This window comes from Malus sylvestris, chromosome 10 (assembly GCF_916048215.2).
Source record: "Malus sylvestris chromosome 10, drMalSylv7.2, whole genome shotgun sequence".
Classification (NCBI taxonomy): domain Eukaryota; kingdom Viridiplantae; phylum Streptophyta; class Magnoliopsida; order Rosales; family Rosaceae; genus Malus; species Malus sylvestris.
The window spans coordinates 33,202,475-33,216,017 of record NC_062269.1 but is presented as its reverse complement, the minus strand read 5'-3'; the positions used below and the strand labels follow the sequence as shown (position 1 = coordinate 33,216,017).

General features: G+C 38.5%; 2 protein-coding genes across 2 annotated transcripts; both read right to left on the bottom strand.

Annotated features, from left to right (window-relative positions):
• Positions 1 to 6,293: 6,293 nt before the first annotated feature.
• Positions 6,294 to 10,296, bottom strand: LOC126586788 (inosine-5'-monophosphate dehydrogenase 2-like). The gene is made up of 4 exons (XM_050251739.1): positions 9,134 to 10,296; positions 8,486 to 8,665; positions 7,203 to 7,460; positions 6,294 to 6,706 (listed from the first exon to the last, which is right to left on the bottom strand). Exons 1-4 carry the CDS (start codon positions 10,127 to 10,129, stop codon positions 6,635 to 6,637), a joined length of 1,506 nt encoding a protein of 501 aa, XP_050107696.1. The 5' UTR covers positions 10,130 to 10,296; the 3' UTR covers positions 6,294 to 6,634.
• Positions 10,297 to 11,048: 752 nt separating this feature from the next.
• LOC126586789 (extensin-like) lies at positions 11,049 to 13,031 on the bottom strand. The gene is made up of 3 exons (XM_050251740.1): positions 12,626 to 13,031; positions 11,403 to 12,380; positions 11,049 to 11,280 (listed from the first exon to the last, which is right to left on the bottom strand). The coding sequence occupies exons 1-3, from the start codon at positions 12,705 to 12,707 to the stop codon at positions 11,249 to 11,251; spliced, it is 1,092 nt and encodes a 363-aa protein (XP_050107697.1). The 5' UTR covers positions 12,708 to 13,031; the 3' UTR covers positions 11,049 to 11,248.
• Positions 13,032 to 13,543: the final 512 nt, after the last annotated feature.

Below are 13,543 nucleotides of genomic sequence, written 5' to 3'. Positions count from 1 at the left end.
TTTAAAGGCATTACTCTAAAGATGCTTTGCAAGTAATGAAAACCTGACCAAGTTGATATCAATCACAAATCCAAATGAATGTTAATAATGAAGCAAAACATTAAATCAAACAGGGTTTAAGAGGTTTAAAAACTGTGCGCTAAAACTAATCATGAAAAGAGAGAATGATGCGGAAAAAAAATGAAAAAATAGGTTAAAACTAAGGAAAAGCAGAAAAAAAAACAGGTAAATACGTTTGTTTTCCACGTGAGGTTTTTGGGTTGATGGAATTTTTGTGTACAGAACAATGGGATCAATTAAATTTTGGTTCCTGTGTTTTAAGACCAATCCCACCTCAAAAAATAAGAGTAAATTTGTATTGATACCACAATGACAAAAATGGATAAGTTCTATACGTGGATGGTTACAGAGTTATGGGCTGACCTAGTTCATGAAGAAAAATAAAAAAAACTTAAATATTGACAAAAAAGATGAAGTTTTGTTCTGCTATAAGTGACCATATCAATATATATTGAATAAAGGTTTTTTTTTTTTAGGAATGCAAAAGGAAAAAATGTTGAAAAAGAAATTTGAGAGTGATCAATGTTATACCTTGAAGACCGCGAATAGACCCAGTTCTTTCAGATTGATTCCAATTTGGCTGTAGGAAGATGAAACAGATTCAAATTGTAAACATTTTGCACCAAGGATTGGATATGGAGAGACACAAATACTGTTTCCAATAAATAAAAGTGAGTGCAAATATAATCGTTTCACATACGATAAGGTAGGGAAAACGACGGTCGACATATTGGGATCTGATGATCATATGTTAAGAACAATCGATAACGGTGATTAATACAAAATTGTAGCTGCTAGTGGTTGAGATTGAAACAGAGAGGTAAAACATACTGATGCTAAATTTGATTTTAAAGGTTGGTAACAATCATGGAACGATGCTGGATATGATTATAGCCCATGACAAAGTTACTTTTATAATTATTTATTGGCTGACATTGCATTCATGGTATAGTTAAAGGCTCTGTACGTTTTTAGCACCAATTAAATTTGGTTCCAATGCGTACAGAATGAAAATAAAATGTTGGGGTTAACATTGAACAGTTTAAAGATTAAATTGTTTAGAACAGTTTAAAACCAAAGATATCACTTGAGAATACATTAGGCGATCAAATTATCCAACGAAAGATTATAAACTGAGGACAATGGGTTGCACAAAAGTAAAAGAGAAGCGGATAAAAATGAAAAAAAATAGAAAAAAAAGGCAGGCAGCAACAAAAGTAACAGAAAACTAACAGCGCAAAATACTTGATACATTGAAAACTAAATGTCTAAACGGATTATATACCTTCAATAAACACCGGTGCTTCTTGAAAGTGAAGAAGAACGAAATCAGACATCGATATCAACCATCTGATTACAGAGACAAAATCCGCACGATCACAAAAAGAGAATTTAAATGTTGAATTTATCTGTAAATCAAAAACTCCAAAAAGAAAAACAATAAATAAAAAAATGAGGTGCATCAAGAAAAGAAACCTTACCAAGCTCAAAGCCCTAATGTCTAATCTAAATTAGAGAACACTAACCCAGAAGACAAAGTACTACACATTTCTTAGGAAATTACTTTGTGGTGGAGGTTATATATATAAGTGATAATTTCAGTAACCTGTTGCTGAACCTCCGTTTATCAAAACATAATAAAGTAAAGTACATAGAAAAAGCATCATTAAATCTTCCCAACTATAAAGTACCTGAACATTTTTTTCACTCACAATAGGGACACCACAAAGTAAAGGAACTAATAGCCCAACTAATTGGTTAATGTCCTGTAAACCTTCCACTTGTTGTTCATATGAGGATATGGCTGCACCAAAAATAAATATAGTTAAAATAAATTCAACCAATATGGCATGGAAACCATGGGAATTAATCATATGAACCCAGTCAATTGACCGAAAAACACTACACAAAACGCATCAAACCATCAAGAAAACAGAACCAAATTGATGTGTAAAGTCTGGGGTAAACAACACACACAGAGACTTGAAGTGGCAGATATTTGAAAATGTATGCTCACTGTTGGGATGTATACCAATATTTCAGTACCATTGCAGACAAAGTAATATGCGTTGGGTGAGTGATATATAAGACTTATAAGTTGCTTTATTTGACATTTGCAGATTGAGTGGCTTTATTAGGACCCTCCGGTGTCTCTATAGAATCAAGTTATTAATAGCTTATGGAGTCGATTAATCTTTTGAAATCCAAAACTTTAAAAGTTGAATGGTACTCTTCAACTTCTCAGGAACAGTTGTTCCTGACAATACATTGGAACAAAACATGCTAACTGATCTACAGAACCTGTGTCCGCTGACCAGTGATGGAAACAATCAATGCAAATAATTTTTTTGGGGGTGATTAATTGTGGCAAAGATATCCTATAGAGATGGGAGAAAACGACACTGAAATAGGAATCCTAACCCAAATATCATCACAGAAGCAAAACAGAAACGGTGAATCATAAAAAGCTCCTAAAGTCACAATTCTAGAAGAGGAAAACAGAATGCCCGCAACTCAAGCAACGGTATCAATATTGTTCTACTAAATTACCCGTCATATGATGAGCATTATTTTTATGGAGATATCTCACATCTCAAAAAGTTCAGAAATTCCAACGAAGGTGACAACCACATTATATAAAGAAGAAACCTAGACGTAATTGAACACACATAAACAAGCTCGCTTTAATATCATAAAGATACAACTAAGATATTTCATGCCAACTCAGGCAAACTAAGTAGACGCAATAACAACTCCAGAAAGGTGGAGGGAGGCAGGAGCACCAAACACCTTAGAGGTTCTAGATAAACGCAACACAATTAGTAGCATCTAATGTCCCTATGCTGGGTTTGAAATTACATGAATATCACAAATAAACAGAATGGAGAAGAACAAACTTTTGGCAACTCTAATATGGATAGCTGCATCTGGAGTGGAGATGGTTGTGTTACTGTTGAAAGCTGAGAACGATCAGTGACACCATCAATGTCCTCCTCATTGATGTCATACAGACTCAATATCCTGCATGGTAAATCACATGAAGATCCAAATTTCTCAATATTCAAAATCTAAGACTAAACCACACGAAGTTAAGAATTAGACGAATCAGATAGATCTGGTTCAGGCAAAAAAAATCGAGAAAATACAGGAAACAGCGGAGGTGGTGGCAAGTAATCATGCAGATAAGATGAAATAAAACCCCGAAATGCTTCTAACATGGAAGGAACAAATACCATCATTCATCAGCTCTTCCCAAAAACTACAGATATGTTTTATTCCGACAACTATGAATACATATTCAAATTGGGAAAAAGTAGGACAGAAAACATACCCAAAAAGTAACAGTGGCATTCTAGCTACTGTCAAATCTCAGGTTTATCAACTGAGGAGACAAAACGCAAAATCCCCTTTTAGCTGGGAAAGCCCTGACAAAGCACCACAACTCACCGCAAAACCAAACTGTTAGGGTGTCGTCCAAATTAACAAAAATCCAAAATTAAAACTCAAATACAGTACTTGAGTTGAATAAAACTTGCTTCACTATGATCTGAAGACAGGCCGCGCACAAACTGGGCTGGAAATTCGTCGGAAATCCGGCAACAACTTCAGAATCCCAGACGGCAAAGCCATCGATCTCATCGATTCAATCTGCTACTCCTAAGGACACTCCAAGGAACCAAATCCCTAATTACTCAAGCAGCCGAATTCAAAAGATCTCAACAAATTAAATGCAAGTAAAATACAAAAAAATTATAAAAATCAAATGAAAATAATAAAGCTGCAAAATGAAGTAGCAATAGTATACCATTTCAAATCGAAGGGATCCATCGGCGCGAGATTAACATCAACTAAAAAAAAGAGGAAAGGAAGTTAGAGAGAACCAAAGATTTCGGTTTTGTATGGAGAGCTAGAACGGAAGATTTCGAGACAAAAGTAATCGTTGAATAGGACACCAGCACAACTGAATACAACATAAATCATCTAAAATATAACGCAACTACATGTATATATTAAATTCACAAAAATAAATAAATAAGGAAAAGTGAGAAAAAAAAATTGGCCTCTATTGAGAGCACCAGCTACCGTACACTTTTTGGTGAGGTTGGCGGATAGCTCACTGTAGTAGCGCTCATACCCTTCGAATACGTCGCTCATTTTTCCCTAAGTTTCTCTCTGCATTCAACCCATCACACAATTTCAGCAATAATTCAGATACAAAGCCCTAAATCCAACAAATTTGGGAGATTGATTGCGAATTATGATGAAAATTTGAACGATCTGAAATCAATGGAATCGGAAGTAAATACCTGTTTCGATCGGAGATTTGAATGGATCGCAGGAGACGACAGCTGAAAAGCAGTGGCGGGTGTTTATTTTTTGTTCTAGGTGGTGGTGGCTTAACATACAAAATTTCACTTTTCACTTCACATAATTTGTTTGAAATCACTAATTAGCATTAGAACAACTTCATAATGAAAAAAGATTACACTAAAATTTTAGAAATTGTTGCTTACATATCTTCAGAAGCATCTTTATGATTTCTACACATTTTTCCAAAAACAGTGGAAAGATGAATACAAACCTCCTCAGAAGGACACGCTAATAGGATCATCCAGTCAACCATCAAATACTTCCAAAGATAATGACAGAAGTGGTGTCTCCATTACATGCTTCTCCGATAGCCCCCTGTGAGAAAAAAGAAAAGTAAAAATCAAAACTTGCCTCTGCCAAATAGGAAAACCCCTACAAACCACACAATCAGAAAAATTAAATACTTTTTTTCTAAAATTAGGAGAGGAAAATAGAATGAGTGGAAAATCCTAAAAAATAAGAAAGAAAAAAAGCCAAAATTATAGATCTAGAGAAAAAAATTACCCAAAGTTCCACTCAACACAAACATAAGGGCCAATGCGAAGGTGAGCATAAAGCCCTTCCTTCTGCATGGTCTTGAGAAACCTCACCAGATTATACCTCCCTTTAAAATTGTACTAAAACCCAGCGTAAACCCAAAAGGTGAAATTAACTACAAAACCAAATATACAAAGGTATTCGTTTCAGATCCAAATTCATACCCCTTTATACTGGCTCCAAGGTGGTTTTTGTCGTAGCGGCGACTGAAGGATAGGATGGAGGCGAGACCGTCGTTCTCGCAGGGTGTGGGAGACGGAAGAGGCAATAAGGGTTTGAGAAGGAAATGGAAAAGGCCAGCTTTACCATCGTTCTTCCCTTCCCACAATCATCAACACGTGTGCATCAAGATTAGCGGCAGAGAGAGCCTGGCAGAGCACCTACCTAAATATCTCTCTCACTCAGTCCAAACCCGTAGCTCCCATCTCTCTCCAATCTGTCAGGCCCTGTGTCTCCCTCCTCTGTAGTCGCTCTATCCCCCTCTCTCCGCTCGCTAGAGGCACACCCAGCTGTTGTCTCTCTCCAATTTGTCAGGCTCCCCTCTCTCTCTCTCTCTCGCCGAGTCAAACGTGAAATGTAGCCAACGGCTAAAAATAGGTTTTTAAGCCTGAGTGGCAATTTTGTAAATTAAGTGAAAATTGGTTAAAAGCATCCGAGTGGCAATCTTGTAAATAAACTGAAATGTGGTTCAAAACACTGTTCATTAGTACAGTGCAATTGAAAAGCCTTCTTTAGACTAAAGTAATATGAAACCATCAATGATCTATGTTTTGGTTTGTTACAAATTTCATAAAAAAATTATAATTCAAATGAGAAAAGTTAAAATATATTGTATTGGTTTGTATTTTGATATCATATATCTTGTAGATTGTGTATTGAGAAAGAAATTCATTTTATGTTGTAGAAGTCAAATAAAAATCCTAAGAAATCCATGAAAAAAGTTCATACAAATCCATAGAAATCTAAAATATAAATCCATACAAATCTTCCAAAATCCATACAGAATTATAAAATCAATTAAAATCATTTGAAATCTGTCACTTAAAACAGTCCATTAAAATCCTATGAAATCTAAATTGACTACGCCCTTATAAATTTCATGCCAAATCTTTTACCGAAATTTTCGATTTCGGTTCAGCTTCGGGTACAAAATTTTTGGTATTGTCCATTCGTTTCAGTTCGGCTTCGGTAGGTTTGGTTTCTTTGGTATTTTGCTCCACCCCTAGTTGTAACATCAAATATTCAGCGGCGTCTCTGCTTTTCTCTCCCTTTTCTTTTTGGTCATGTGCCTACAAATTTATATTAAAAAAAAAAAAACAACCATGTGGTAAACAATTGAAACCGCATTATTTAATAATAATTCCTAATGAAAACTAGTAACAAACATAACTAGATAAATTCTAAATAGTCATATGTCACAATTTAAATGCAGATTCAAACAAATGCAAGCAGATGGAAGCTCTCATGGCAACCAACAAAATGCCAGAGAACCGTTTGAGACCAAAACTTTCGCTGCTTAGAAAGACCCTGTAGCAGTTTGACAGGCTCGCCCTTGTTACTCATGCTAAATTGGCGATATCAGATGCAACATGGAACACGGAAGAGTTCCCAATTCCCCAAGACAGCAGTCACTGGCAGGAATGAGAAAAGCTGAAAAATATAACCATCAAAACGATTTCTTCTCGTAAGAAACCAGACCATGAACTCCACCTTCTACTTGTGCTGCTCCTGTTCTTACCTGCATAGTAAAAATACATTGTCAACTGATTGAGAAACCATATTAGTTCTTGATACGACCATCATTACATCTCAGATTCCTTGAGCAATAACAAGGTAATCGTGGAGTGCGCTTTTCCTTGAGGTAATATATGGGGATGGAAAACTATCTAAGAAGTAAGCGGGGTCAGTGAAAACCCCGAGAGGTTACAGGTTTATTTTCTGTAAGTAAATAAGTGTCTGAATATGAGTGACACAGAATGACAATACTCTAGATTATAGAATGACAATACTCTAGATTAATAGGTTTCTTCCCAACTCCTTTTGGTAGTTTAACCTGATATTGTTGAACAAGAATACAACATGGTATGGAACAGACTACGAAAGAGTAAGAAGTAAGTTATCGAAAGAAACATTGGCTACAATATCAAATCTCATTTAAAGCATAAAACTAAAATGACATCCTTAATAATGATGTTAAGAGTATCACAACAACGTCTGCAAAATGGTCGACTTACCTCTAGCCTTAAAACGCTTGATTTTAAGAGGTCATGACCGGACTGCAATGAAGAAGCACCAAGATCTTGGAAACCTTGTTTCACAGCTTGCATTGTGTATGGTATGAACTTCAAAACAGAACCTTTGTCTGCAACCGCCCCAACTACCCCCTGTGCAATTTTCAGCTTAGCTGTATCCCCCAAGTACCTCTGATCACTTCCTTTTGTCATTGCTTCAAGAGATCCCATGCCTCGATATTTTTTGACTCGGCGACCATTCTAATAGAAAACATGAAATCACTTATATGAAACTGTTTCCTTAATAGAGGTTAAGCACGCATAAATCTAATTAACAATGACAAAGAAATAACAAACAGCAAGTTGCTTATAAAAGACAAGTATATTGAAAATCTAGTGCCATTTATATAGACAACTTTTACTTTTAGTTCAGAAATAAAGCAAGATACATCATTTGGGTCGTAGGTTAGATAGCAAAGACCCTCTGTTCAAATTGCTTAATAGGCTAATTACCATAAAAATAAAAAAGGGAACTTTAACGAAAAGCTTCCGGTACTGTTCACTTTAACGAAAAACCACATTTTTACACTAAAAAGTCAATCCTGGTACTATTCACTTTACCCTTTATTTTGTCCTTATCGTTAAAACTCAAAGTTTTCAAGCCCTTTTCATTAGTTTTCCTAATAAAAAAAGGGAAAGACAGAAATGAAATACTATGTCCAATACAGTTCCGCATAAGTTTAGCTTTGACAAGCATCCATGAAAAACCCAATCACAATTGCAGGGAAGTGGACCCTTATTTAGCCTAATCCTAACCCATTTTGCCACTTACCCTCACCACTTGGGTTAACCCCTTACTGTATGTAGGCTTCAAACTTATTAAGTTCAGGCCATCAGAGAGAGAGTCCATGCAAACATACCAATGGCACTCCTAATGATGTAAAAGCATTAAATTTTGATGGCAAATCATAACACATCAATGACTGATCCGTCGAACGATATTGATGCAGTCCAAAAAGGATGAGAAATAACTCAGGATGTATAACAAACTTAGAAACACATATCTTCTAAGTAAGTTTCTTTACCAATCACATCTGCAATTCAGTATTCATAATTCTGCCTAATAAACTCCTTAAACCGCTCAAAAAGTTGTCAAAGAACTAGAAAAGACATATGTAGCAAGCACTCATACAAATGAGAAGAAATGTTCAAGTAGATTTAATATCTGATGGTATGAGCAGTATACCTGTTCCAGCAATAAAAACATGAGTAAGTCCTAGACATACCTGATACACAAAAACCCCGGGAGCCTCAGTGCTTCCAGCTAAGAAGCTTCCCATCATGACAGTAGAAGCCCCAAGGACCAAAGCCTTGACAATGTGTCCAGAATTGGAAATTCCACCATCAGCAATCACAGGCACACCACTTTGTGAAGCAATAGATGCAACCTTGTAAACAGCAGTTGCCTGAAACATATCACCAAAACCAAAACAACTTTGGTCATAAAATGGTATAGCATTGAGCAACCTGAGGAACAAAACGTCAAACAAAGTATTCAACATGTTCCAAAATGTAATTATGCATTTTTTCACGCCAGAAACTACACTGTTTTAGTCCATCAAAGGGTTGTCACTGCCAGAAGCTAAAGTCGAATCTTTGTTTTCTATGCTCTATGTTCCGAAGAATCTAGTAACTAAATAGTAAAACACCCATCCGAACAACGGTTGTTAGGCACAATGTCATAGATTAACAAATCCTTAATCAAATATTTTTCATCCACAAAGAATTCAAGAAATTAAACCGATCACTAAAAATATGATAACTTTCAACACCTCCAGATTCTACAAATCCTTAAATTAGCCGCAACAATGAGAACACAAACTAAAGCATCAATCACAAAAGCAACAACTAACGAAAAGAAGGCATCTTTATACCTGCCCGCGACCAACAGCGCAAACCTCTTGAGTGGTACAAATTGAGCCAGACCCCATTCCAACCCTCAACCCGTCAACACCAGCCTGAATCAAATTCTGCGCCTGACTCACCGTCACCACATTCCCGCCAACTACATCCAAACTCGAGTACATTTTCTTCACATACTTTATCATCTCAATCTGATAAATGGAGTTCCCCTGAGAGCTATCCAACACCACTACATCCACCCCTGCCTTCACCAACTCCTCCAATCTCTCCTTATCCGACTCCCTTGTGCCGATCGCCGCCCCGACCCGCCACGTCCCGTCCGGACCCACCGTCCCAACCCCCAACTTGGGGTACCCTTTGATCCTCTCCACCTCCTCCTTCGCCACCACATCCACAACCTCATTGTCCCTCACAGTCGCCACCACATCTCGCTTTTTCTCCTCCATGTACTCCCCAATCGCCCCCAAATCGTAACTCCACGGCACCGTGAAGTCCGTACAGTTCACCATGTAATCGTAAATCTTCACCTCCTTGTCCCCCAATTTCACCCAATCCTTGCCCGCCACGTACCCCAAAAGCTTCGAATTGGGGCTGCCACTCTCAGTAACCAGGACATAGGGATTCGAAGCGTCGAAAACGTCGTCAGATTGGATTCGATTGCTTGGGGATTTGAAGACGGGGCTCGAAAGAAGCGGGACCCGGCGGGACTTGACGGACCGGACCATGTGGGCTTGCTCGGACGACGTCAAGTTGGAGTGGATGATGCCTATGCCGCCGAGTGCGGCCATCGAAATGGCCATGTGGGACTCGGTGACTGTGTCCATCGGCGACGAGACGCAGGGAATCGAGAGAGGGACGCGGCGGCTGAGGTTGGAGGCTAGATGGACGGAGTCGGTGGGGAAGTCGATGTAGTGAGGGAGGAAGATGACGTCATCGTATGTGTAGGAGTAGCCCTGGTTGAAGAGCCGGTCGGAGGAGAAGCCGTCTTCGAAGATTGAGGCCGACATTACGGTGGCTGTAGTGGGCGTTGAGGGTGGCGGCGCCGCCTAGAGAGTGAGAAATGGTTGGGAGAGAGGCGGCGGGTTCAGGGCTTTTGCGTGAGTTGTTTTGCTTGCTTCGGAGTTTGGGAAGGAAGCGGAGTAGTGGACTTCTGTCGGTGAGTGAGGCGGGTAATGTGGAGGGAAACGTCCAAATTTATTGGTTGGGTGTGGGCGGGTGCATGAGACATAACCCTATTGCTTCTTTCTTTCACTCTCTTTTATCCTCTTTTGTTTTCTAGTTTTTATCAGTTATTGTTGAGTTCTTAACTAAATTTAGTATGATACTTATAAGACACAAACAAGTTCTCTAAAGATATTCACTAAGTACAAGGCCCAGTGGTGATCATCAAATGTTTGATGAAATGTCTTATCGGCAAATGTAGGTAGGGATCGACAGTTTCATTAGATATCAATAGACCCACTAAGTATTCGACAAAATGCTTCGCTGATAGAACTATGCATTAAATCAACTGAAGTCAAAAAATTTGCACACCAAACATTGTTTTTATCGTAAAAAGTTTTGAACTTTACATTAAGAACTCATACGATGTGATTTCTAAATATGTTGCTAACCCGACTTTATCTTAATTACTTGTTTTGGTTTCACCATGTCAAATATTATTAGTTGAAGTTTTTTCTTTCTATTAAGTGGGGGCCATAGATATGGATAAAGGAGTATACAATTCCAAACATAGGGAGTCATATCCTAGTAGATCAACCACATTAGAACATTATCATAATACTAAAAGATGTTTCCAAATCTATGTTAATTAATAAGTGGATTGCAGCTGTTTGGCACTAACAAAAGCACATTTGTTATGATCAGTTGAGTCATTGGCTTTGAACCTAACAAAGTTTGCATAAAATACCCAAAAAAAAAATACAATTTATAACATGAGAAATTATTGAAGTTTGTATTCATGATTGAACAAGAAGTTATCTCTACATTGTACTTACAAAATTCTTGTTCAAATTAGGGTTACATATACTGAAATTTTGTATTTTTCTTGTCGAAAAGTTGAAAAGAAAAGGAAAAAGAAAGAAAAAAGGATCCGCATTGTCATTTTGATCGAGTCTATTTTGATATCAATAATAAACAAATCGACACCCATCATAACCTGTGAAGACGTCACCAAGATAACGGATCAGTTTTCTATATAAACTAAAATGCAATACGGAAAAGTATTGGGACTAAACAAGAAATGAGTGAGTGAAATTATTGAAATATGTACTCTCTTACTTGGATCAACAGTAACTAGCATTGCAGTTCCTCCAAAAGAACAAGTGCCACCAGCAACCTTAGTCCTTTGCCAGTAACTATTGAAGGCATAGGAAGCATGGGCAAACAATGTGTCGGGCATGAAGCATGACCCATTGGGTTGGATGGAAGCGCAATCCGCTCCAGAGCCACACGCATAATTCATAGCTTCTTGGATGATGGGGTCGGGCACAGATGGCTTAGCCACGCACCACAAGGCCGCCGTCGGGCCTCGTCTTGGACTCGGCGGTGTAGTGGGCGGAGGGAACACAATGGGAGGTAGGAACACCAGCGGGCTTGGTTGAAACCCAATAGGGGATGGTACCGAAGAAGGCGGACTTGGAACAAGACCGGGCGGGCTAGGCTCGAAATAAGGTGGGCTTGGGATGTAGATAGCGGGACTAGGTATAAAGCCCGGCGGGTTTGGGACGCTTTCCGGTGGGCTTGGAACGCTTTCAGGCGGGCTTGGGACGCTTTCGGGCGGGTTGGGAGTGGGGATGGATTGTGGTGTGCCGGGTACAAAGCCCGTTGGGCTTGGGACGGTTTCCGGTGGATTAGGGGTGGAGATAGATTGTGGTGAACCTGGGACAATGCTTGTTGGGCTTGGAGGTGGACTTTGGAGAGGAAGGGTTGGGGGAACGTAAACGAAGGGTGATGAGGGAGTTGGTGGTGATAATACAATAGGTGTTGGGGCAGTTGTAGAGGGAGTTTGTGGGGTATTGGGTGGAGTTGTACAATATGGAGGTGCATTTTCAGGCATGGAAATTGGAGGTAAAGAATCATAAGGTGGCAATGTGAATGGTGAATCCACAGCATATGGTTGGATGTCCTTTGATCCCTCCAGTGGAAAATCAATGCGGTTGATTAAGTTCAATTGGTTTGCAGCTCTGAAAAATAGACTTTGGTGCTGTGTTGGACTTGGAAGACTAGCTTTTAGCAATCTCATTGATCTTCTCGCCTCTACCAAAACATATGGATTACTGTCAACAAATAAAATTAACTGTCTCATAGTTGTATTGAAATGTTATTCGATCACCTCTTACTATATCTCTCATTACGTGACTTAGCCACCTGACGAGAAATATAGTAATTAAAAGGGGATATATCACCGGTCATCCCTAAGAATCCACCCTCAACTTGAGGTTAAGCACTGTATATATAATGTGGTTAAGTACTAAAATGATATAATCAAGGAAGAAGCTTACCACATTGAGTGAAGGAAATAGTTGTCAAAGTTAAATACAGAAAAACAATGCAAACTCTTGTGTTATTTCTACTTGTTTCCATGACTTGCAACAAAACCCAAAACTCCAATTTAAGCTTCTTCTTCTCCTCTTCTGCTTTTGCTACAGTTCCCACAAAAAACTCAAAAACCAGAAGCAGCAAGGCATGCAGAAGGAAGCATTTGCATATTTAAGCAGCAGCCTTGGACCTCACCTCCCCAGAATTGCCCACAAGAAAGGGCAAATGTAGACAAGTGGTTAGTTAACTCGGGTGGCCTTAGAGATTGCTTCTTTAGCAGTCCAACTTTCATTCACTTTGCTCAGATACGTGTGTTTGAAGGAATACAAAAAGGGTTCAAAGAGAAGGTGTATGTTATAGGAAGGTGAATTATAACATCTCTTTTGCCTCCTCACTAATATTATTTTTGCGTGCAACAAACTGGAATATATGCTTGCTTGCGGGAAAAATCGAAGTGTGATTTTCTCTGCCCTTTTCTGTTGCTTCCTTTCTACTCAAAGCTCTCTCTCTCTCCTCTCAATTCTCTTTCTAAGTGGGGGGAAAACCAAACCAAGAGACAAGGTGGATATGCATTTTTCAAATGAAAAATTGGTTGTTTGTTATACGAAGTTGCAGGGTCAGAAATTCATATTAGGGGGGAAGCGGCAGAGTTAGAAGTTCATGTTAGGAGGGACACACTTTATACCGAGATGGACATAATATAAATAAAAGTAGATGTCTCGTTCGTTTTGGTTACCTTGATATTAAATTCAAAAGTGAGTAACCATGCATGCATTTATTATTCATTATACAAGGTCAACTATATCAAGTCCATTTATTCTTCACTCTTTATACCAATCACAATGGTGAGTGACCAGATATTCGTTTTCTCGTGGAGACCA

Coding starts and splice junctions, on each gene's coding strand:
- LOC126586789 (XM_050251740.1), bottom strand. CDS start 12,707: ATGGAAACAAGTAGAAATAACACAAGAGTTTGCATTGTTTTTCTGTAT. Junction 12,381..12,625: donor TATTTCCTTCACTCAATGTG/GTAAGCTTCTTC, acceptor ATGTTTTGGTAG/AGGCGAGAAGATCAATGAGA. Junction 11,281..11,402: donor GCTAGTTACTGTTGATCCAA/GTAAGAGAGTAC, acceptor ACGTCTTCACAG/GTTATGATGGGTGTCGATTT.
- LOC126586788 (XM_050251739.1), bottom strand. CDS start 10,129: ATGTCGGCCTCAATCTTCGAAGACGGCTTCTCCTCCGACCGGCTCTTC. Junction 7,461..8,485: donor CCGGGGTTTTTGTGTATCAG/GTATGTCTAGGA, acceptor GTTTTCTATTAG/AATGGTCGCCGAGTCAAAAA. Junction 6,707..7,202: donor CAAGCGTTTTAAGGCTAGAG/GTAAGTCGACCA, acceptor TTTACTATGCAG/GTAAGAACAGGAGCAGCACA.